The sequence below is a fragment of the Pagrus major genome, chromosome 10 (genome assembly GCF_040436345.1).
Source record: "Pagrus major chromosome 10, Pma_NU_1.0".
Taxonomy (NCBI): domain Eukaryota; kingdom Metazoa; phylum Chordata; class Actinopteri; order Spariformes; family Sparidae; genus Pagrus; species Pagrus major.
This window is the reverse complement of record NC_133224.1, coordinates 4731632-4757491: the sequence shown is the minus strand read 5'-3', so window position 1 is coordinate 4757491 and position 25860 is coordinate 4731632. Positions and strand designations below refer to the sequence as shown.

Sequence of the window (25860 nt, the reverse complement as noted above, 5' to 3'; positions counted from 1 at the left end):
GATTAACAGATCATGTTTAAAACAGTCCGGTTCTTTTACATTACGTGTTTCTTGATAATCATCTTGAAGCAAGACGGACATTCTTCCTGTAATCAGGTTTAAAACGAAGCATTTTAAAAGGTAAAAATTCAGCGAATGCGTGCCGAGGAATGTCTCAGAGAATTCTGATCTTAATCTAATGATTATAAAATATAATTTGACTTTGTGACCTTCCGCTCGGTGAATCAGTTTCCTTGTGTCCTGCTCAGGGTCGTTATCTAACATCTCAATTATCTCTACAGTTTGTCCAAAAGCAGATAAATGCTGCAACAGGGAACAATGTGATGCTTCATGAGTGGCTGCAGGGAGGCCAGAGGTCACAGACACAGATACAGAAACATATCGATACCTCTGATCCCAATCGTTTCCGTTCAAGGAAACGATTGAACGCAAGAGGAGCGTCGATTGGAGCTACTTCACAGCTGTAAATGCCAACTGTGATGCGTGGAGGAAAGCTGTTCACTACTGCGGCAACACAACAAACACACAACAACACGAGAAAGACAACACAGAGCTGCAGCAGAGAAGAAGGGAGGAGGGATAATGTGTTCTGCACATTGAAACTTGTCTAAATGAATGATGTTATGAAACTGACAGAAAGAAATATTCTTGAAATATGATACGAGACTGTAGAGTAAGCTGACAGTATTCTGTGCTATGAGGTATCATCGATAACAAAAGTCAAAAGGTAAGAGGAAGTGTCGCGGTGCTGACAGCTCCGACCTCGCCAACCCCCGGACGCGACCATCCATCTTAGGATGAAAGCTGCGATGGGATGTGACGGGCACCATTTTGGGGCCGGGTGGGGATTCCTCTACAGGGACATGACAGGAAATGTGGAAAAAATGCCAACCGGGGGCTTTGATGGTGAAGTCCTGCTGTCCTGCCTGCATCCTGACACTGTCATGTAATAACTGACTTGTGATGTGTTGAATGTGTTTAGTTTTTGGCCATAAACTGTAACAAAGCAACTCTCCGTCTTGTCTGTCTGAGTGAAACTCCTGGAAAGTTCCACTCGTCCTCCCTCCTCGTCTTTGACGGGCTGCCCGCTGCTTGTGTAACAACACTAAGTCACAGTAAAGTGGATTTGGGAACAGATAACATTGACTTGGAATGACTGAGATCAGGGCAAATCTTCTTAAAACCTAGAAAACTGCTCACTGCAGAGTGGAGCGAGCGCAGCATGAGGCCGGATTTAGGAACGACGACGTCACGCAGAGAGTCTCAGAAATGTCTCGGCCTCCCGTAGATCATTTTAAAAGATAATTCAATTCTGCAAGGAAGAGAAAATGTAAGTTAATTAGTGTCGGAGAAACATCACTTTACACATTTTAGGAAACATGAGATACCACTCTCCAGTGTAGCTACTTCTACTCCAGTGAAGCATCTGAATGCTGCCTGGCTGGCTGGCGAGGTTTGTGATTGAACCCCCCCGAGCGACATGACTAACAAACCATCAGGATGTCAGACAGTCTTGCTGTGTGAGCCGAGCTCCAGAAACGATCCTCCAGCCTCGGGAGTCGGTAAATCAGACAGACGCTGACGTCTGCGGCCGACCGGCACAAGATCCATCATGAAGTCTGAGCGCCGAGCTGCCAAGAGCCCCGCACGGATGTACGCGGCGTGTAAAAGGAAGACGGACGCAATGACAGCGCCTCGCTTTACTTTCACTGGTTTTTTCCATGAGTGAAGATTGAGGGGGAGATGCCAGGAGCTACATCAGTTTATTAATTACTCACTTCACACAGAAGATAGAAAGAGAGGAGGGTAAAAAAAAGATGGAAAGAGCCTCGTCCATGTTTCCACTGTTTTCTTTCCTCGCCTCAGATTTACGCTGCTGAACACTCAGAGGGGTTTAGGAGTGGGACCTGTGGTTTTCCTGCCATAACTCAATACAAGGTCTCCTGCAGGACCCAGGAACGCACGCAGGAATCACGCACGCACCTCGACAAACATGCAAACGTGGGTTTTATTTACGACCGCCATGCCTCCACCAACAGATGCGTGCACACACGTTAAAAACACTTAGATGCTATCAATCCTTTTTCCGGAGCAGAGACAGAGATCGGTGTCTCTTCAGCTGCTGATTAACAAGCCTGTCGACAACATCCACCGACTCTGCACGCTGCTTATTAACTGATCCAAAGCGCTGAAGAATCACAATCTATCTGCATGTGATGTCACTCAGTGGCTTAGTTGCATTGTGGGTAATGTAGGCGGCAGGTCTTGAAAAGGAAGAAGGAAGGTGATATAATATAATGAGTCCAACAGTGTTACAGGAGTGAAAAGCTCGACCAGTGGACTGCTATTCAAAACCTGGTGCCTACATTACCCACAATGCAACTGAGCGACATCACTGGAGGCAGTTTATCAGATTACACGCAGCTTCCTCTGGAGCCATTAATGACTTTATGCTACTTTAACATTACATTACTCACTTATCATTTATCAAGTCCGTCTTGATTTGTCCCTTCGTTCATTAATCAGTGACTGATCACTCTAAATGTTGGATTAGGAGCTACTCATTAACTAATGATTATCTAGCTGATAGCTCCTTGTTCTTTGATTAGTAACCACTCTAAATGTTTTGTCCCTTGTTGTCAAGTGTCGCCAACTAATCTCTGGTATTAAAACATGTTATATTACATGTGTTTCTTTATGTTTAGTGTCATTAAAGCTCAACTTACAGGACCACTTCCCCTCCAAGGGTTATGTTACACTGACATACGCTGTTTATTAAAATCTAACACCACCACTGCGAGCACAGTCACTTACTGAGCGCTTCTGTTCAGAGTCCATTAACAGTCGCTTCACTTCTCCCAGTCATTCACAACAAATGACTCTTTTCCTGGTCTGTGCAGTGAACCTGCGGCTGGAAGTACCCGCTGTACGCTGCTTATATAACTGTGAGCACGACTGATGGGAGATTACACACCGCCTCTTTTTTTTTTCTTTTTACGAGGACACCCTGAAGGCACCAACCACTGCAGCCACACACACACAGAGCCCAGGACCGCTGAATGCACCAGATGCCACGGAAACCTTGAAGGCATCGGGGGAAAACAGAGAGCAGCGAGGAGAGAATTCATTCACATGAAGGTTAAAATACAAAGAGCTATTTTTGTGTCCGACAGCAGCGTGAAATTAGGGAAAAACTAGGAGGAGATTCAGAAAAATGTAGCTGGAAAACAGGACCCCTGGAGAGACTTCTATCATCCAACATGCAGCCTCGCCTCTTTCATCGGTTACAGATATTGTAAAGCTAATAAAAATGAACATTTAAACAACTCCAGTGGTTTAAACTGAGTGACATTTAGGAAATCATGAAATAGCTACGGCTCGTACGAGTCAGCACAAGTATGAACCAGCATCAGATTCATTTTGGAGGATATTAAAAGTCATATTTTATCTCAAACTCACTGTTGTCGGCTCTGTTTTCATGAGAACCCATGATATTAATGTGTGTCTGCTGCTGGACTGGATGTAAGATTGGATCACATCGTCATTTAAACCAAAAATATAACAAAAAACATTAATTAGCATTAAAAAACTACCAGTTTTAGCTACTTGCTATGCTGTCAAAACCTAATTGGACACTGCATTTTATTATTTATTTTAATTCTAAAGGATAATGCTGGAAAAAAATGTTTTTCCTGAGTGGTAACAAATCCCATGAAAAGACCAAAGCCTGATAAACATCTTCTGCATCTGTTCCACAGAGCTCCACTGTCCTCCAAACACATCAATGAGTTACACCTTCACTGGAAACACTCACTACAGCCTCACATGTGTATTAATCCGCAGCTGAAAATAGTCCCCAACAACCAACAAATAACACCTTCAGTTTGGGATCTTTGGGCTTCAAACACGTCACCATCTACTTCAGTTGTTTAGGAGAAGGCCGCAACGCTGTTTAGCTGCGAAGCTCCAGAAATGTTTTGTGGACTACGAAACTTCATCCGACTTTCCATCAGCATGAGGCCGAGGAGATAATGACTCATATTTTAATGTTTATGGGTGAACTGTTCCTTTAAGAGATGCACTAACACACGGCTGGTTTGGGGATTTTCATCTGATTTCTTGATCTTGGTGCAGATTTAACTAAATCAGTCCAACAGAGATATTTATTATAATATTAAAACAGACAACAAGACTAAAAAGTCCACAGAGAGCAGAACTAAGAACCAATGGAGCCATTTACTGTAAATCTGACTTATCAGTTTCCTTACTTTAAATTCCTTCTGCTGACCATTTGAAGTTGCAAAATTAATTGAGCTCAAAGTTTACACAAAAAACAACACGTGCACACAAATACCAGCTTAAAACTCACATGTTCTGGTTAAAGATTGCACAAAGTGAGTCCTACCTTCGCAGCTCTGACTGTCATCGTGCTTCAGTCAGACCTCCTTGTGTTACTGTAAAAAAACAGAAATGAACGCTTCACTCTGAGTCTGCGGGAAACCCGAGAGCGGCTGCAGGTGACACTGGAGACCAGGTCGAGGTGGGATCTGATCCGAAACCAGCAGAGACACATGTGGCTCCAGATCCTCTGCTGCCTGGGGTCCGAAAACAAAAACTCCAGCTTCATCTCAGCTTTCATCACTGACAGCCTCGCCCTCCTCCTCCTCCTCCTCCTCCTCCTCCTCCTCCTCGTCCTCCTCCTCATCCTTTAAATCTCCTGCACCTTACACACTTTATTCCTTCAGCTTTAGCTTCCTTCTCATGACATGTGGAGCTCATTACTGAGTGTAGCAATCCAAGACGTCCTCAGCAGCAGGATAAATCGTCTCACACACACATTTCCACTGCAGATCGTTTGATTTCTTCTCAGAGTACAAACCACAAATACATATTTTGATAAATGAGTCACACAATATGCAGCTAAAAGCTAAATTAAACGCTATCAGGTGCAGACAATACACAATCCTCTTAGAGTTGAAGTTTAAAATACTCCTTTCTGATGCTTTTAGTGATGCAATATTAAAACTTTATTCATAAAAGACAAAACAGAAAGTGAGAGAAACAGGAAGAGAGGCCTTTTTTCTTATTTAACTACGTCTTTAACCCATTTAATTTTTGTATTTTCTTCAATGTTTTACAGTTTTATTGTTTTATTCCTTGTTCTGGTTTTATTACTTTCCGGCAGTCTCATTTATGTGAGCGATTTCTGTTTGTTTTACTGTTGTAACCTTGTGCGATAGGGATAAAATTAGTAATTTTATGAAGTAAAGAGGAGAGAAATTGTCTAACATGCTCCCAGTCATGCTAAATGTAGGTTTTTCTGAGGCAGAGCTGCTGTAAACGCAGAAATAATCTAATATTCTCACTCCAACCTCGGCGAGCAGAGCCGAATCACAATCTGCACATGAACTAACAAACATATCAAGAGAGAAAGTCGGATTATAGTTTGAATAAATCCTTACCGCTCTCCTGTGCAGGCCTGAAACGTCTCGTGGGGGGTTGTCAACTTTTGTTTTGCGGTTATACTTTGTCAAAGCAGAGCAGGACAGGAAACACGGGGGAGATTGCTCTTATGACAAAAACGAGCTTCCTCCTCTCTTATCTTATGCGTGGTTTCATGAGCAGTAACCCACTCAGTCAGGACGGACGGTTTAAGTGGTATAACGGTTTGTTGTTCACATGCAGGTGATATTTTGGCACAGGGAGCAACATCACCAGTTTTAGATAACACCCTGGTGCTGGTGGTGGCTGTGATGGCACATGTCGGCTTAAAGCACCACTGCACCTGCAGCTACTTGGGCTGATAAAGGAGCTTGTGATTGCCAGTTGGCTCCTGCGTGAGTCAGGGTGGGAGCTGCATCAATAAGCCTTCCACGATTGGCTGACGTGAACCAGGAGGGCGTTGTCTTGTGGGATTTTAAACGTATTAGACGATTGATGGATGAAGAGAGTATACGACTGGACAGCAGCCAAGTAGGAGGTGCTAATAAATCAACAGAAGAGAGACTGAAGTAGTTTTAAGTTGACTGTAATCCTGATTGAATAGAAGATCTTTGGCTGCCTTTAAAGGCTTGAAGGATCAAGTTCATCTAAATTATACGAGCACATATTTTGTGGCTCATCCCTGCTGGTCTCTTTTGGTTTTTGATGTCTGTTTTTTGCTCTTTGGACGCAGCAGCCGACAAAACAAACTCACCTTAAAGGAGACATGCTCATTCTCAGGTTCATACTTTTGGGATACTACCAGAATAGGTTTACATGCTTTAATGCCAAAAAAACACATCAGTCACAATCTGTCTAGCACTGTATTCCCCCTTTGTCTGTTTTAGCTCCTGTCTCTTTAAGGCCCCCCCTCCCCTGCTCTGATTGGTCAGCCCACACACGCCTGAGCCAGCACAGCTAACAACAACAGAGCAGCTGGGCTAGGCATGAATTATACAAATGTGTGACATGGTGATGTAGTGTGATGTCACAAAGTCACAGAATTAAAGGCGGGACTACTGACGAAGCGTTCGGGAGCAGTGTTTTCTGTGGGAGAGAAGAGCTTCTGTTGGTGCGGACTGGTGAAGATCTTTAACATGCACAAGAGCAAATATGAAACACTGAAGGACAGGAAAAAATTAAAAAGCATGACAGGTCTCCTTTAAGGTCCGTATAGTAACTGTTGTCATGGACTGTGAATACTAAAACGTGAATTTTGAGGTCTTCTTGTCCATGTTGATGTAAAAGTTGAGGTTCAAAGTTCATTCTGAACCTTTAAAGGTCCACTTTGTAAGAAAAGTTGTTTTTTAGTCAAATACTGTCGCTTTGGGACTTTGAAAAGTTGGTAATGAGACTCAAAAATCAACTTTTGTACAAATTGGAGCTTTAAACAACAGTTACCAAAACAATCTCCAGTCATCAGAATAAAACGTTAGTATTTTCCCACAGATAACAACTCTCATATCAACATTTCTACAACACATGTCAGATCACGTTCACACTTCATGTAGGCGTCTAGGAGCTGACTGCAGCTACAAGTCAGGCGAAGGAGGTGATGGTGGCGTCCTGACAGCTGCCAAGACCAACATTAGGAGTTTGCATTTCAACATTTCACATTCAAGATCTTTCCAGCAAGACATTGGGCCAATTTCCAGCTGTGTTTGAGGCGACAGAAACAGGTATTTATATATTCCTTAACCTGACCAGAACATAAACACTCTGAGCTCTGTCACAACTTAAAATTGAAAACTGAAGCTGCAGAATTGTAAAGTTGCAACATTATCTGTAGCTTGCGGAAACATATTTGTACATTGTCAGCTTTTATACTGGTGATAGGTTGCTTCTTCATCTTAAAGTCCGTTTGGCAGCTGTTTAAAAAATGTAATTTAACTTGTCTTTCTCAAAACAACATCCCTGTTGCTCCAAAAAAGACGTGTTGTAGATGTATTTTGTTAATTTAGCTGAACTGACCCTTTAACTTTAACTCATCTGCATTTCGACCAGTAACTACAGCAAAGATTGATCACTAGTAAATCAAGTATCTTCTACCTTTACTTGACACTTGATCGCCTCACAAACACAACAACAGCATGAAAACCGACACCAACAACTTCCCCAGCGACTGCATCAGGTGCAGATGTCACAGCCACAGCGTCCAGCGCATCAATACGACCGAGTCTTTCACTTTAATGGGATTTGGCCGCACCGCGGAGCCAAATAAAGTTCCAGCCTCGCATCCACAAATCAAAAAGACAAGCAAGAAATATGATTGAGCCAAACAAGCTGCACAGAACCGTGGCAGAGGCAGCGGAGACAGATGGGGGAACAGCAGAGAGAGGCAGAAAGCTTCTGCTGAGAGTGAAACAGGAGATGACAGATGGGCAGATGCAGAAATAATAGATTGAGAGAAAAGTGATGCAGCTGTCTGGTAATGTCTGACAGGAAGTAAAAACAGAGAGATAAATTCTTGCTATCAACATTAAGATCTAGCTGGACTGGGTTTTGTCAGACGTGGCCAAAGAATGATGGCTGCAAAAATGTACCAGGGTATGAGATCAGTAACGGATGGTGTTTTCAGTTTTACTGAAGCAACGTGTGCAGTGGTGGAATGTAACTAAGTACATTTAACAAAGTAGAGTACTTAAGGATAATTTGAGATACTTGTACTTTGTAGCTTGTACTTTTTGTTACGTGACTTGATTTACATAAGTGACAAGACTGAACATAGTAATCGCAACCCAAAGTATGATCTTTTCCTAAACCTTACCAAGTAGTTTTGGTACCTAAACTTAACCGAGTAGTTTTGGTACCTAAACCTAACCGAGTAGTTTTGGTACATAAACTTAACCAAGTAGTTTTGGTACCTAAACCTTACCAAGTAGTTTAAGTACCTAAACTTAACCGAGTAGTTTTGGTACCTAAACCTTACCAAGTAGTTTAAGTACCTAAACTTAACCAAGTAGTTTTGGTACCTAAACCTTACCAAGTAGTTTAAGTACCTAAACTTAACCAAGTAGTTTTGGTACCTAAACCTTACCAAGTAGTTTAAGTACCTAAACCTAACCGAGTAGTTTTGGTACATAAACTTAACCAAGTAGTTTTGGTACCTAAACCTTACCAAGTAGTTTAAGTACCTAAACTTAACCGAGTAGTTTTGGTACCTAAACCTAACCGAGTAGTTTTGGTACATAAACTTAACCGAGTAGTTTTGGTGCCTAAAACTAACCAAACCACAACCTTTTGACAATATTAATAACAATCCGAAAGTCATGTGTTAATATGTAAACTGTTCGTCAGCAAACCTTATTTTTAAAGTCTAAACCTTCGATGAATGTCAGTCCATTTTATGTCCAATGCGACATTTTAAAAACAGTTCCTGTTGATTCATGACTTCGGACGATGTGAACTCAGTCCCCTGCATAAAAGTGGGACACACCCCATCTTATATTGAGTCTATTCGTCAGGATAATCGACCTATAACTTCAATTTAATTTTTAGTTGGACTCATCCTGACCCTGCCTCAAGAGAACTGAAAAACAGATTAAAGAAAACAGACCAAAAACATTTCCTGTTGAATTTTTTGATGATCACTGAAAAAAGATTCTTGATATCAGACTCTGTTATTTCTGCCAGAAAGATGAAGTCACTTCTGTCTGTTTTGTATCTGCAGCAATAAAAAATGCAACTGTCAAACCAGAAATGCAAAGTATGAGCTGAGAGCTGCCAGCTGCTGTTGTAACAGAATTACAGATCTTCTGAGTAGAGTTGATCCTTTCTCGAGAGTTTTAAAATCTACTAATTTGGCAACATTCACATGAAAAGTCAGATGCGTGAAGTACTTGCTTGTACATCAGTGACTGCCTGCACGCAAGGCTGTGTTACTGAAAACTGAAGGTCACGCAGTCTTTTGATCCAGTGTTTTTATAAAGAAATATTGATTAATGCAGCTTTAAAGTGATTTTGAGTCTGATTCTGTATTGCTGGTAGTGAGTTTCCTTCCAATAAAACATGCGCCGCTGTGCCATTAATAACGTTAGTCCACACCAGGTCAGTGCACATTACAGTGAGGTTTAACAGGCTGCAGGCAGCCATGTGATGGTGAATATGAGCAATCATTTATCAGACTGAATGTGATGTGTACTGTATTGTTACTAAAAACAAGGAAGAAAAACAAAGAGGAGAAGTTTATAGGAAGAAGTAGAGATAAAAAAAAAACGGGGTCATGCGGTCATATTAATAGATTTACAGCCGCGTCTGCACAAGAGAGATGGACCACAGTCAGTTTGATAATCGTAAACATGTTTCTCATTTAAATGACCTCATCAAATTAACTTGCAGTTATATTTAGATTATGTTCCTTTACTGTAGTTTCACGTTACGTTTCCATACATGAGGGAGAAACGTACAGACGAGAGAAATAGGGAAGAATTACAAGCTTGAAATGTACTCCTCTTTCTTTCTTTCTTCCTTCTTCCTTGTTTCTCAGAATATAAAACTTATTTCCACGAGCGCTGAGCTGTTGGATCTTTCTTGGTGTTTCGGGGCCACGACTGTGAAAAAAATTCCGATCGAGGACATTTACCATATTCGCGGGCCAAGAAAGAAGTGATTTGACTTTTTAATTTTGGAGGAGTTATGTCGGGTGTAGCGGTGCACGGTTGGGAGAATTATTCATGGAATAATTTATGATTGCTGGGGAATAAGTTCAGCTGAGTTTAATGACGGTGCTGTAAAAACGTGGAGGATCAAAGAGCTGCAGACTGTCGCATGTGACTGATTAACATGCTGAATAAGAGACCTTTATATTACCACCATCATGCTGCTCTTTGGAGGTTTGAATATGAATCCACTCACGACTGAAGTGGGTTAAATCCACAGTTTTCACCTCAATCTGTCAAATCTTTCACCCAAAGCTACAATTTCTTGACAAAATCAACCAGTTTTAGCAGATACAACCGATATTCTTTCATATTTTCTGCATTTCACAGCAAGTTCTCATCATGAAGCGGGTTTTAAAAAGGTGAAATCCACAATTTTTACCTCAATCTGTCAGAAACGGTCACTAAAAGCCACCTTTTCATCTTAACACCACTAGTTTTAGCAAAAAACCCCTGATATTTTCTGCATTTCACAGCATCTTTTCATCGTGAAGCAGGTTTTAAAAAGGTGAAATGCAGTTTTCCTCTCAATCCGTCAGAATATTTTCCTAAAAACAATATTTTCATCATAAAAATCAACCAGTTTTAGCAAGAAAAGCTGATATTCTTTTACATTTCCTTCATTTCAAAGCATCTTTTCATCACAAAGTGGGTTTTACAAAGAAGGAATCTCTTCTTTGTAAAACCCACTTTGAGACTGAGTCTGAAACCCACATTTCAGACTCAGTCTGCAAGAAACTTTCACTAAAAGCCACATTTTCTTTCAAAAAATCAACCAGAGTAGGCAAAAATAAGTCATATTCTGCTATATTTTTCATTTCAAAGCGTCTTTTCATTACTGAAGTGAAGTTTAAATAAGCAAAATCCACAGTTTTTTTTACTCACTCTGCCAAAAACTCAAAAACAGCAGATATTAGATAGAAGTTAGTTTTGGAAAGGTGAAATCAACAGTTTCTGACTCAGAAACTTTTACTAAAAGCCTATTTTCTTAACAAAAATCAACCATTTTTATATATTCTTTCATAGTTCCTTCATTTCAAAGCATCTTTTCATCACTGAAGTTAGTTTAGAAAAGGTGAAATCCACAGTTTTCGCTTCTCTCTGCCAGAAACTGTCACAAAAGCCATAAAAAATCATAAAAATCAACCAGTTTTAGCAGAAAACCTCTGATATTCCTCTGTTACCAATTTTTTCATTTCACAGCATGTTTTCACAGCTTGTCAGCAAATTCCACATAAAATACGAGAAATGAGAAGTTAGGGGTTGCACGGCAACAAGAAACAGTAAACAAACACACACACATGTGCACATGCGAAGACATAAACACACACACACACACACACACTCAGGCCCATGTGTTACCCACCACATAGTAGAACTGCATGTCTGCTCGCTCGGGTCGGTCTGCTGGAGGTGGAGGAGACGACGTGGACGTGAGCGCCGTCGGTCCATCCGGCAGGAGCATCAGTGAGGAGTGTGTGTGTCAGTGTGTGTGTGTGTGTGTGTGTGTGTGTTCTCGTCCTCTCAGGTACTCCAGATAATCAGGATGTTTGATTAAAAAGTCTCAGTGAAATCTTCACTTTTCTCCTCCTTCTGCTGCCTCGTCTCTTTTCTAATGTTGCTGCCGTCACTCGTCTCTCCTGCACTTGACGTTACTCCTCCCTCCTCACCCTCCTCACCCTCCTCCCCTCCTCTTCCTCCTCCCCACATGACTTCAGGCCCTCATCCCTCCCTTTTTTTTCTGTTTTGGTTCCACTTCCTCTCTTTTTTCCCCTTCCAGTGCAATTTAATCTCCTGTTTCTGTTTTTTCTTTCTTTCCCCCGTCCTTGGCTCTACAAAACAGGTTTTTTATTCCTGCCTCTTCTTCTTCTCTGGTGTCTATTTCTTCTTCTTCTTCTTCTCTTTTGTTTTCTAAATGTCTTAATTAGTGCAACATCTTTTTAATTGGAGAAGCTCTTTAAGCGGCAGCAGAAGTTAATTTCTCATCTCGCTCTTTGTGTGTCTCTCTTATGTTGATGGCAGATTGTCGGTGCTTCCTGTTCCAGCCTCGGCCACCACTGTGTGTGTGTGTGTGTGTGTGTGTGTGTGTGTGTGTGTGTGTGTGTGTGTCATAGATAACATGGCGTGCTCTCTGCTGTCAGAAACAGGAAGAGTGGAGCTTGGTAGTTTGGCCCTGATGAGAGAGCCTTCCCCCTCTCTGTGTGTGTGTGTGTGTGTGTGTGTGTGTGTGTGTGTGCGTGTGAGTATGTGTGTGTGTGTGTGTTGTGAGTGTGTATGTATGTGTGTGTCAGGCGGTGTAGAGAGTGATGTAATTAAACTCAGGCATTTTATTATGTGGCTGTTACAGTAATCACTCTGCTGAACCAGCTCACACACACACACACACACACACACACACACACACACACATGCTGAGCACCTTTAAAGTGCTCACAGTTCACGACCTTCACTAATATCTATACGTAAACAGCTTTAAATCACTTTACACCACATTATGTGTATTAGACGTCAACACAGGCAGTAAAACACAATGTTCTCATCAGCGTGATGGATCAGCTGATGTGTGTTTCTATTTAATTTCATCCAGTAAATCTGGTTTACAGAGAAAATGCAAAATCAAAAAAACATTTTTCTAATTAAAAGAACATATTATATTATTATTATTATGCGTCACATCTGGATCAAACTCTTTTAAATCACGGCTGAAGACCTTTCTGTTTGCCGCTGCCCTTCAGTGAAGCAGTGTGATTAATATCTTGAGCTGCACTCTGACTTTTATTGTCTTGTCTTTATTTAACTTATTCTATTTTATCATATTTTTCTATTTTTAACTTTTGTTTTTTTCTTAATGTCTTCCTACTCGCTTTTAATGTCAACTGTAAAGCACTTTGAGTTGCCTTGTGTCTGAATTGTGTCTTTAAAGGGGCACTATGAGATAATAATACAAACTCAGAAGTATTTATTTAGTGAAGTGAATAAACAAGCTGTTCTCAGAGGAAAATAAGGTTTGAAGCTAGACAAGTGGCAGGGTCCGCCACATATAAACAAAGTAAAAATAATCAGTCTATAAAGATCTTGTGGTGCTCAAAGCAATGTCTCTTTCCAGAAATCATGATCCGATTACTCAAGATCAACCCACAGAGCTTACTGTGAGCAGGTTCATGCGGGAACTATTTTCTTTCTACCGAACTACACCCACCAACCGTATCACTGCACTGACGGAAGTGCAGTGATAATATTAAAGTTCCAGGTGGAACCTTTTGCATTTATCAAACAGGAATTTAGTTTGTCAGTGGACACTTGAACAGGAAGTTAGTCGATGAGTTGTGATGAGTTTGTTATAACTATGATTTCAGTGACTCTATGTGTCATTTGTGTCATTTTTGGCTTCTCACTTCAGGCTGCACTGACTCTAAATATCCACTTGGGGGCTCCCGAGTGCACAAAGAAGACAACAGAGGGTGAAACACTGTGTTCATGTGTGAGTCTGCTGTAAGTAGGAAGGAAGCAATTAACTGAGAGGATGTCATTATGGAGCTGGAACATGAAACACTTTGCAGAAGCAGACGTGATAGAGCCCACCTGAATCCACACACACACACACACACACGCACACACACACACACACACACACACACACACACACGCACACAGGTAATTAGGTGAGTTTGTTTCTGCAGTGAACACTGAAGTGTGTGTAGCTGATTATGAAAACAAGCATCCTCCCCGCAGCTACGACAGCACGGGAACACGGATACAACTTAAAGGAACAGTTCACCAAAGTCATTATCTCCTCGGCCTCATGCTGATGGAAAGTCAGGTGAAACATTTCTGGAGCTTCACATCAAAAAAGCTTTGCAACTTTCTCCTAAACAACTGAAGTAGTTGTTTTAAAACTAAGTTATACGGCTCCATACAGCTCGTCCAAGTTTCCATAGCAGTTTTCCAAGCCCAGAGATCCCAAATTAACGATGGATGAGTCGTTTATAGATGTCAGAATGATTCGTACCACCTCAGAAAATATTAGGTTCTTCAAGTTCCACCATTATGACTGATGTTGAGTCGTACCTCCTCGCCGTTTTGCGGCATTTGCTAATGTTGTGAACGGTCCAGCGGCGCTGCTTAAACGTACAATACGTAACTTTTGCCACTAGGGGGCTCTCTATCAAAACAAAACAGAAGATGTTTGCGGAGTGTGGAGGCCTCTGCTGCACGGCACCGGCTAGAGTTTCTGGATTACCAACGGGAGGAGAGCTCAGAGATTAGTTTTTAAACTTTTAGGATTAAAAAGTGGATTTATCTTCACTCCTGTTTATCAACCTGACTGCAGCAGTGATCCGCGTATGTGACCTCCATGTTTAGGCGTATTTTTAAAGGTCTATTCAGACTCTCTCTTCAACTTTCCTATCCCAGAAGAGGCAGAAGTAAATTTGTGGATTTCTGGGTTTGAACATCGCTGGAAACATTTGGGATAATTTAAGTACAGAACTCAACAAAATATATAACAAAGGTCTGGTTGCTTTTAGACATTTTAATGCAGAATTAAGTATCCAGTACTTGTGCTCGGTTCACTGTTGATAACCTCAGTTTCAACAGGGCTGCTTGCAATTTTCTCCTCTCGCAGCTCACTTCTCTTTACGGTATTTTACCAAAAAGCATTTTCCCTTGGATGAACTGTTACCAGGACTGTGAATAAGGTCGCTCTTTTTATTGTGAATTTATGATCTATCATTTTATATTTGCAAAACTTTCCTCGGGTCTAGAAAAATAATTTAAAAACCGACTTTTGTAGAAGTTATCCAAGACAGGTCAGCTTAGGAGGAATTTGTCCAAAAGGATGTTCAAGGCTTTTAATTTAATAAGAAGAAAACTTGAAGGCTGGTCTGTTGTTCTGGAATCAGAGACGAAACAGCCTTAATAAGTACACATTGATTAAACTTTGGATCAAGAGTGTTTTAGTCGGCGTCTCCTGCTCCACCGTGTCGACAGAAACACCCAATTAACAGAAGAGTTGTTGCCTCTCCGGGGAAAAAAACCCCATTAATATGGATTCAGACGGTGACCTCGCTGACAAGTGGGGCACGAAGCACAAACAACAGAGAGAACACAGACAAACATTTTTTTTTTTTAAGCAAGAAAAATAATTTATTTATAATGATATAATAATTTCATCACATTGGCATCGCAGAGCTGCGGAGGGAAGCGTTTGTGTGTGACGCCACCTCGCAGCTACAGATCACACCGCTGGATGGGGAACAGAGGTTATTCATTACATACACGGAATATTCCTTTAAATATGTCTTCTTCAATTGGGGGCATAACAAAAATAGAATAATTCCAAATAACTCTGTCTGTCTCTCTCTCTATGTCTCTCTAATGATCATCTCTGTGTCTTTATAAGCTGCCTGTACAGCCCCTGAACCGGGGTTACAATTGAGTTTGGGGGATGTTTGTTTTACGTTGCTTGAAGTGACAAAAGGGTGGAGTTTACAGAGATGGACATCAGTGTTTTTTGTTGGTGTACCCCTGAAATGTCCAATCACTGTAAACACCGCCTCCTCTCTGGCACTCCTGACACAAATGTACTCTTCGGCCCAAATCTGCAACCATCACCCCTCTTTTCTGCTCATCTTTTCACCCTCTTTCACTCTCTCGTAGAAGCAGAATTAAAACTTTGTTGATTAAAAGAGCTCAAACTTGTGATCACAGACCACACGCTGACCGAAAAAGGTGCAGTTTACCCAAAGTTGTTTGAGTTTGAGTGTGATTAGTGATCGTCGCAAGTCGGTGACACTCGTCCACTACCTAAAAACAAGAACAGGTCATTAACCAACGACTCCCAAAACTACAAATATGACCACTGGAGAGTATCAATGACAGTGTGCAATGGTGTCAATTTAGTTAGGTTTAGGCACGAAATTGTTTTCGGTTAGGTTGAAGAAAGAATCATAATATTAATTAAAATAAGTACGTTAATTTGACTTTGGCAGTTTGATAACATTTTCAAAAACTTAAACATGTTTCTGCGTCCATGTCAATCAAGTGTTGATTCGTAAAGATCAACAGATTATTGGTTTTATGTCCTAACAAGTCATTTACATTTGTTGCACCGCACACTCACTGCGAGTGCTGTTTTTGTTTCTCTTCGAAGAATCACCAATCCTTCTTTTGATTTCTATAATTGAAACTGAACGTCATTACAATTAATTTTCGCTTTAGAATTGAAATCGTGAAACGTTACTTACGTAAGATAAATACGCTACGTACGTTTTCTCCTGAGAGAAAGTCTTGTGTTCGACTCGTCTACCCACCCTTCAATTCTGCAGAGGTGTCACTCTTTATACTCGGTCACCTGGCAAACTGATTCACAACTCATGCAGGTGATTGTCCCATTGTGTTGAGAAGCTTGTGCAGTACTCCAGTCAGACATCTGCTCCGATGGTTTTTGCTACTTTTATTTCAATTTTTTGTGCAATTTGTGGTAGATTGCTTCACAAACTGGTGAAGTAACAGTCTAGACTTATGTAGTAGCTCAGTGTACTGAGACAACTTGTGTTCGATTATATCTAACAGTCTAAAGTCTGAAGGGATGTTTGATTTGTTCATGCTGGTCTGGCCTCCAACAGCTCTATTCATTATACTTAAAAAATCCCTGAACAGGTTATACACCCCCCTCTTGTTTAGCTTTCACAGATGAACGACCTGTTAGAGAAAATGATCCTCGTCTGAACTCCAACGTAACTTTTTTCACACGGCTTTTATTTACTGTACGTCTCTTAGCAACAGGCTGCTGTTCGGCTGCATCTGCAGAGACCGACTGTAACAAAAAAACCAAATTAATTACCAGAGCTCTGTACCTTCTTCTGTTCTTTCCCCGTACCTTTTATCACTTTGCAGGCAAGAAAACGAGAGAGTGAGAGAGAGGGAAAAGCTTTTAACGTGATTACTCCTCTGAGTCACACGACGACTGAGGAGGGAGGAGGTGAAGGAAAAGATGATGGAGTATGTGGTGGTAATCCCCACATTCAGCACAATCAAACCTTTGCTCCACGCCATCATTTTCCCCTCCTTCCTCTCTCCCCGATTTGTCCTCAGAAAGAAGGGATAATGGATTAAATATTCAATATATTTCTGAGTGTCAGCTCTCTTTTCACACTTTATAGAAATGTCATTTTCAATATAATATGTTGTCAACATTATTCTAGAGATTGGTAATTTAGCTTTACAGACGTTTCCTGGAGGCAGAGCTGCTTTTCAGGCTGTAATATTCTCGACTAGCTTCTCACGCTGGGAGAAGGATCATCCGAATACACCAAGGGCCACAAAGATTGTTGTTAGTAGAAGTAAAAAGTAGCAAAAATATGGCACCAAGTTGGCAGTAATGTCCCAACAGGTTCTCTAGCGCCGCCCATTGATGATTAACCCAACCAATGAGATTATTCCTGCCTCGGGTGCAGCTCTGCCTCGGAGAAATATGTGTAAAAGCTGCAAAATATTAAATGTTCTTCTCTTTATTAAATGGTTATATCCCCCAAAAAAGGGATAGCACCCTCTTTACCAGTATACCCATATGTTTCTTTGTACCTCTACCTCTACCCATCGCAGACTGCCGAAGCAAATGTGCCATCTGTTTACTCAAGGAACAAGTCAAACAACAATGTGGTTTGTTGATCCCCGAACACATGCTGGAAGTGACACATTCTTCCTGACAGTCTCGCCTTTTATACGCCAGTTTTTAGGCAACCCTATCGCCAGAATAAATGTCGGCAATGTACATTTCTGCAAACCACCGATATGTTTCTTTGGATTCAATTTTCAATTCTGTGCTGTGAAGCGTTCTTCCTCAATCGAGGGTCTAAGGACAGAGGATGTTGTTCGCTGTACAGATTGTAAAGCCCACTGAGCAATGTGATTGTGGTTTGGGGCTACATGAATAAAAAACACCTGGTCAGTGTTCGGAAAATATCATGTTTTAGCTTAAAATACTTGTTTTGTAGCCACAAAGATGGCTGGAACACGCTTTGACGTCTCATTAGAAATATGTAGTGGTTTCACACAAACAAACGTTGGAACAAAGCCTTGAACAGTGGTCTCTGGCTTGGTGACCATCTGGCCAAGCACAGGAGTTTAATTCAGGAGACCGCTGTTCATGTTCAGTGTGTAAATAAAAGTCCAGAGTGAGTTATTTTCAACTACTAACACAGTAACGTGACATTACTGTAATTATAACTGAAGTAACATACAAACAACAACGTTTTCTGGCCCTAACCAAGTAGTTATCTGGCCTAAACCTTACAAAGTAGTTTTCCTGTAGAAATGTCAATATGGAAGTTATAACACATACACATTTGAATTTATCAGTGATTTGCAGAAATGCAAAATGCCAACATTTTATTCTTGCATCTGGTCTCTTAGATGCACTTGTCCACACACCACATATTACTTTTTAATAAGAAACTATTCCTGCAATTACTGTGCTGAAACAACACACGCTCCCTCTCCTAACACTGTACCCTTATCTCTTCTCTGTTCCCATAGTAAAATCTGTGAGTTTAGTTCATACAATTTTTTTGTAGTTTTTTGATCTTAGGCGTCCCTTCCACTGTCACTTATCTGATATCAGATAATTTGAGGGATATTGCTCTACAAGGGAAAAGTATCACTGACTGCTATACTCTGCATACATGTATACAGTATGAATGCAGATTTGGGCAAATACTTGTTTGTTAAACACTGGATATATCTGAGTCACTTGAGGCACGCATCATCGGTAACACCAGATTTCCCAACTTTTATCAATAAATGCTCCCTTTAACACCTGTACTCTTGTTTTGGTCAGATTTTGCAAAGGTTGTGTTTGCGTGTGTACCACCAAGGCAGCTGAAATAAAAAAAATATATAAAATGAAATAAAATAAAATAAAACACAGTGGGCGCTGCAGCAACACACCCATAATTCAGTATACAAGGCAAACAAACACAGAGTTTTATAGGTTTATCTTTTTTCATTCACTAAATATTTAAAACAAGCGTCACTTGACTAGTCATCATAAATGGTGATAATTTATGCATTTTTAAAATCTTTTCTTTTTCAGGATGATGGAATACCTGAAGGACTGTAGGGAAGAGAGATGTGTGTGGAGGAGTTTTTTTATTTTTTACTCTCCTTGTTGTTATGTGTGGTTCCTCCTTTTCCGTCCACCAGGGGGAGCTCTGACTCAATAGCACCGAGGGATAGTTTGCCGACTGGGAGTCAAGAGATGAAAGGTTCCCTCCTCCCGCCACAAGGTCTGTCCATGCAGGGGGAAAAGTCAGGTGTTAGAGCTGAACCGCTGCTAATCCAGCATTCTCAGACCATCCACGCAGTGATCAAGAACTGAGGGTCGGTCAGGGGGTCAAAGACCACCGGGGTGTTTCGTTCACAGTCCAAAAGGCTAGGTCCTTTAATGCCAAAACACAATCAAACCCTGCCTGTTTCCGTGTTTGTGCACAGATCCGTTCCTTCATTCCTCCATGTTAATTCCATGTCACATGGATCCTCGAAAGGAAGATAAAGAAAAAGTATAAAAACTCAGAGAACGAGAGCTAGAGAAGGCAGAAGATAAGCGCTGATAGAAAGATGTTTTGTTGCACTCTCAAACTAAGCACAGCATCTATTTTCTTAACAGTCATTCATTGACATTCATCCGGTGTCGTGTCGTCTGCCAAGCTCAGATGCATAGACTGAATGCAGAGGGGTGGAGAGGAGGAAGAGAGAGAGAGAAAAGAGATGGGAAGGTTAACGTACAATGGGGGAGGGTCTGAGAGTAAGAAACGAGGGAAAGGGATAGAGATGCTACAGTATGTGTGAAAAACCAAGAGAGGTTGTAGTGTTGAGGGAAGAAAGAGGGGAGGGAGAGAGTGTGCTACTGTATGTGCCAGGAGAGAGAAGATGCTATATGCAGAGAGACAGATGGAGTGTGCGCTCCAGCAGGGATGAGAGGAGGAGGAGGAGGAGGAGAGGAACGAGCGGGAAAGGAGGAGGAGGAGCAAACCCCTCGGAGACGAAGAGCAGGAGTGTGAAAACGTGCACGGAGGAGGTCAAAACAAAACCACTCGGCTCCGTGACGCCACGGCGACACCGCGGTCCCGACTCTCCGGGCCGGAGCCGTGGCGCTGTCACGAGGTTTCGCCCTTGTAATCCACTAGTTCCCAGTGTCCTCTCGATTCCAGATTCCCTTTGGGTTCCCGTGTGGTCGGGTGTTGGTGGGCTGGGAGCTGCTTCACGACCAACCCTTACCCTTCTGCTCCTGTCCCAAGAAATGCAGGTGGTGGGAGTGCAGGGTGACGATGCACACACACACAAACACATTCACACACACACACACACACACACACACATGTAGGGAGGACGTGCACAAAAACATAAAACAGGCACATGTACGTGCACTCTTCTTTCCTCTCACGCTGTCTCCAACTTGGCACTTCCCCTCTATACACACATATGAACACACAAGCGCAGGCACACACACACACACACACTCACACGCATGCACACCGTTAGGTCCCCTCTGGTCTGTTTGTAGTCTTTAACAGTCCTTTGGTCCCATCACCAGAGACCGCAATGAATAAAAACCCTGTTTAATAACCAGGCCTGCTTCATACTCTCCGTACAGAAAACTCCACAGGCGAGATTTCATCATCTACACTCATATGAACACACACACACACTTTTGTAGATAGGTCTGTTCTGTTTGTTTTCCATGGCATTACTCCGTAGTCTCTTTGCGTGTGTGTGTGTGTGTGTGTGTTTGAGTGTGTGTTTTCCCTCCATCGTGTGGGCAGTTTGTAGTCCAAGCTGCTTGCTGCTCTGTACACTATTTTTAGTCTCTGTGTCCACAAATGATATTGATAGATGCGTAACATTTATCTTTGTACACGATTCGTATAGTACAATCCAGTTAGACATGTACAGTATATGGCCGTCTAGCATGTGTAGGAAAAATAAATGGAAAAAAAAAAAAATCTAAATAAAAGGCTGTAGAAATATGATTAATGAGAAAAAGAAATAGCAACTCAAAATTTGCGCCATGTAAACGACCAACAAGGAAAAAGAAAAGTGCTTGCGTTCCAAAATGTCGTCCGTTTGCTGGGTGCTTCTGTGGAATGTTTTGTGAAGGTTCGCGTTCGTAGCGTGAGCAGCAACATCCGTGACGTGCTCACGCCTCATCTTTGGTGGCACAAAGCCCCCATGTGGTTTCTCTCTTTGTAAATCCTGCGCTTCATCCTCTCCAATCGGGATGTTCTGTACGTGCTGATGGCTGCTATGGTACTGCGTTCACCATAGAGAGAAGACACAGTCCGAGATCTTGGACACATTTGCCTTCTCAGGTGTCTCATCACGCTATCAGTGATTTACCTCTCAATCCATGTAGGTCTACAGGTGTCGGTGCTGTAGCGCTACTGATTGGAGGGTTTTGGTTGAATCAGTTGGAAGTTATTCCATTTTTTCAGGGATTCATTTCATGGATTGATTACTGATCCTCTGTGGTACCCTAGTGGATCAGTATTGGTTACAGATTCATATAAATGACCATTGTCGTCATCAGGGACTTTTGTTGTCTTCATCCAGAAGGTGCCAGGAGCGAAGATATCCACTGTATATCCTTATATTCCCAGTTTCTACACCACCATCCATGATTCCATCCAGTCTCCACACACGTTTTCCTTGTTTTCCCAAACAAGGAAAACACAATTCAGCGTCGAGCCTTAAAACCTCCATCTTTGAATGACAATTAAACAAACTTTGCTCCGCAGATTTCTCGCTTTCCTACAGGGACCGGTATGACTGGGAACAATGGCGCTTCAACCATGGGAGGGACCATTCTGTCCAAAAATGTGCTCCAATTCGATTGGACAGTGCAAATGGTCAATCAGTAGTTGGAGCGATCCGGTTGGACATGTTAGTCATTGGGCCCCATCTGCAGTGGATGGCACATTGTAGAATTGGTTGGTAGCTTTGTCAACAGCAAACGGACTTGGTAAACATCCGTTAACGGTACTTCCACTCATTGATCGTTTGGTTTTCCATTCCCGGGTGCCGCGTCTCCTCCCTCGCCGGCTGCTGACGAGGTGGACGAAAACTCTGTGACCCGCCGTGCCAGAGGGTTTGTGCTTTTGAGAAGCTCCATAGCAGAGACTCTGGCTCCTCCGCTGGAAGACTTGCTGCCTTTCTTCTGAAGCAGGGCCATGAAGTTCTCGTTGCGGGAGCTCGACCTCTGACTGCTGCCCAAGGTCAGATTTCGGAGGTCGCTCCCGCTGGTGCTGTGCTTCACCGGGGACACCAGGCTCTGACGGCTGCCGAAGGAGTCCGACGGCTCCTTGCGACCTAGAACCTTTCGCTTGGACCTGGGCGATGAGAAGAGAAAAGATAATAAGCAAAGGTAGAGAACTAACACATAGAGAAGCACATTTAAATTCCACAACCTTTGCTGCTTTTTCGATTCATAAATTTTCTCTTCAAGCCACAAAAGTCAAACTTACATTGACACGTCTCCTTTCAGAGAATAAAAAAATCTATGTAAGTACATGAGGGACTCCATCCTTTCTTGTAAGAGATGAAAACATTAACTCCTGCCCTTCCCTTTCCCCTGCTCACCTTTTCTTCTCCGTCTTTCAAGCTATTTTGAGCATCATGCAAGGTAGAATCATGAACACTTGTTGCTTGGAGACTAGCTTTCTCATGGTTTTGCATGTGTGTGTGTGTGTGAAAGAGAGAGATTCTGAGAAAAAAGGATAAAATAAGAGTCGCTGGTCGTGCAGTAACCCACTATACATGTCGCCGTTGCTAGGGAACCTTATGCTCCGACCGCCTAACACCTTTTCAACAAGACAATGCGTCTTTCGTTACATGTTCTGGGTTATAATAAGCAGGCAGGCAAGCTTGGTGTTAGCTAAGACCATTTGTGGTGCGAGAATAAGTGTGTACTGTCAAAACAGAAAAGACTGGGATGTACTGCTTAACCTTCCCAGCATTGTTTGTAAATACAATAGTACGGTACAATATGTATGAATTGTGGATTGAATGCATGTGTGTGTGTGTACATGTGGGCAAACCTGTGAATAATAGTGAACAGGTCTTCCGTGGTGTGTGTTGCAGGTGTGCTGGCCAACAAGACGTCATCTGTTTCCTCGGCGATGTGGAGTACCATCTTCTCATTGGCTGCCGAGTCATCTGAGTAAGACAGAGAAATCAGTAAAATATTTTTTTTTATATTACACATTTTTAGTTCAACTGTTGTTTTGTAAAAGCCAATATTGATAATACATATGCATGTCCCTTGCAATTAAAGTAAATCTGAGTCAGTTATGCACATAATCAGGTAATAATTGGATAATAATGATAAATGTCATCGTCACTGTTAAAAACAGTGGGAACAACTGTGTTTTGCTTTGGTCCAATTTTAGAGCAATTGGGCTTCAAACCCTGCGAAATCTCCTCTGGCAGGATCAGGAGATTATGTGTCAATCGCAGCAGGGAAGCATCTTAATCAAATGTAGCAGCTCTGGCAGGCTGCCATTAAGATCATGCATATAAAATGATAAGAGTACGGTTAGGAGTTTGAAATCTCTTTCAAAACAAGACTTAGATCAAACAGTATTTATCAGCTATTGCAATGTGTTTTGCAAATACTGCATGTATGGTCGGGTTTATTGCATTAAGAGTACTCCGTAGGGGCTCGAGTGGTCAAAAAGCTTAACACTCAAAGAAGCGCTTTCTTTTTTGAAATAGTTTTATTTTTAGATCAACGTGTAAGCACACAAAAACTAGTTTTTAAAGTTTATAAACAGGGTATAGGATAAGAATTTTTCTTTCCAAAACATAGATGTTCAGTGTGGTTCTTCTTTTAAATGTTTGATCAGCTTTGTAAGAGTCTTAAAAGTTTCAAATAAAGTTTCAGTGCAATGGATGCCAGAGCAAGAGCCTATATAGTACAGCAGACCAAAAATTAGACTTATTTCTAATGACAAATTTTAAACCCTCTCCTTAAACATACCTGCCCCAATCCCAGTGCTGGCCATCTTCCCTTCCAGTTCTGTGAGGGAAGAATCCTGCAGAGATGACTGAAGTGACGACTCTTTTGAGCTCTCCTCGTCTGTTCCCAAGTGGTTCTCATCATGCTCGGCCATATCGGGAACATTAGGAGTACTGGGAAACTCCTCCGGTGAGAAAGCTCCTACAGGAGACCGAAGACCCACAGGACTGTCGGCCTGTGGCGTCTGGCGTTCTGTGCTGCCATTGGTGGAGGAGTGGACCGAAGAGGGAAGAAGCAGGACGTTCGGCTTCTTGGGGACTGGAGGCGGAACCTGGAAAGAAGCATCAAATCAGCACAATTCTGATACATGAGTACAGTCAGCATACCCCTAAAATCAAGCATTTTCTGAGAGGTGTCTTCCTCACCTTGGGTTTCTTTTTGTCCGACAGCTCTGCCAGGCAGGAGATTGTCATCCTCGAGGGGAGTGTCTTGCTCTTGTCCTGGAGCTCCGGGGCCTCCTGGTTGCTGCAGGGAGAGGGGAGTGAGCCTCCATCCTCAGGACCTAGACGGATCTCTGGGTCTGCATCAAACTCAGGCTCCATCACAGGGTCCTCCAGGAGAGGCTGGGGGTCTGGAAGTGGAGGGAGATCAAAGAGGGACTGGGGATGGGGGAGGAATGGATGATCATTGGCAGTTTGTGGAACCATGGCATAATCTGGGAGAACACCAGGACTTGTTGGGGTTTGTGGCGGAGGTTTTTTGGGTTTGGGTTTTTTCATGACTTTGTAGATGTTGCCTAGGGGCACAGGTCGATCCACAGGTGAGCCAGGAGGTGAGTCAAGGGCTAGGGGGGAAGTGGAGGATGGGGAAGGAGACTTGAGGAGGAGGTTAAGGGGCCGCTTGGGCAACGGAGGCTTGACAGCAACAGGTGGTTTGGGTTTTGGCAGGGTGGGTGGCGGGCTGGGGTCCTCTCCTAGGTCACGGCCATGCTGCTCTTCCTCGATGGTGTCAGACGCCCCATCAGGGCAGTCCTCCAAGTCGCCTCGAGAGACAGAGCGAAGCCGAATCGTCTTCAGCTCATTCTGGGTAACCACAGGCAATGCCTGCGAAGAGCTTGGGCTGATTTTTCCTGGTTTTGATGCTGTCGAGGTGTCAGAATGCCGTCTGCTGGCCTTTTGCTTTGGCTTGATTGATGACAGCTCCAGATGTGCATTCCCAGGCATCTCAAAGGACAATCTAGACCTTGCAGTCGGGTCCTTGGGTGATGGCAGTGATGATTTCCTTTCTGGGATCTTTGGGCGCAACTTGCACCCTAATGTCCCTATTGTCCCCATTGTCCCTACTGTTCCTTGACCTGCCATATGACTTAGTGGAACCGTTGGAGTGGGAGTCTCTGACTGGCTGGAATAGCCACTTGATGGGGACATAAGTCCTGGGGGTTTGAAAGGGGAGGATGCTTTGATGTCGGTTTCCATGGAGAGCTGTGAGGGTGAGGTGGCTCTGGAGGTGGAGGGAGAATCAAGCAGGGACTCCGAGCTGCCTCTGACTTTCATACATTCAATTACTGTGGTACCTGTTGCTGTGCTGGAGCCTGAGAGAGACCTGGAGAGGAGAAGAGAAAAGAAGAGATCAGAAGTTTATTTGTAATCTTTACCTAACAAACTTCAAGAATACTTAAAGATAAGTCACAAAGTGTAGTTTTTTGGA

General features: G+C 42.5%; 2 protein-coding genes across 4 annotated transcripts in view; both read right to left on the bottom strand.

The window, feature by feature from the left end:
• arhgap36 (Rho GTPase activating protein 36) overlaps positions 1–11625 on the bottom strand; it is a 60925-nt gene extending 49300 nt beyond the window's left edge. The window contains exons 1-2 of one of the 3 annotated variants that reach the window (XM_073475506.1): positions 5463–5737; positions 4406–4454 (exon numbers count right to left, since the gene is read on the bottom strand). In XM_073475506.1, coding sequence (XP_073331607.1) covers positions 4406–4426 — 21 coding nt within the window. In that variant the 5' untranslated portion in view covers positions 4427–4454; positions 5463–5737. Of the gene's footprint in view, positions 1–4405; positions 4455–5462; positions 5738–11505 lie in introns of those variants that run through there. The other 2 variants (XM_073475505.1, XM_073475507.1) reach the window with 2 other exon arrangements.
• Positions 11626–21634: 10009 nt separating this feature from the next.
• Positions 21635–25860, bottom strand: part of nhsl2 (NHS-like 2) — a 156860-nt gene continuing 152634 nt past the window's right edge. Inside the window, exons 7-10 of the mRNA XM_073474959.1 lie at positions 24579–25755; positions 24175–24484; positions 23234–23351; positions 21635–22525 (exon numbers count right to left, since the gene is read on the bottom strand). Coding sequence (XP_073331060.1) covers positions 22186–22525; positions 23234–23351; positions 24175–24484; positions 24579–25755 — 1945 coding nt within the window. The 3' untranslated portion in view covers positions 21635–22185. The remainder of the gene's footprint in view (positions 22526–23233; positions 23352–24174; positions 24485–24578; positions 25756–25860) is intronic.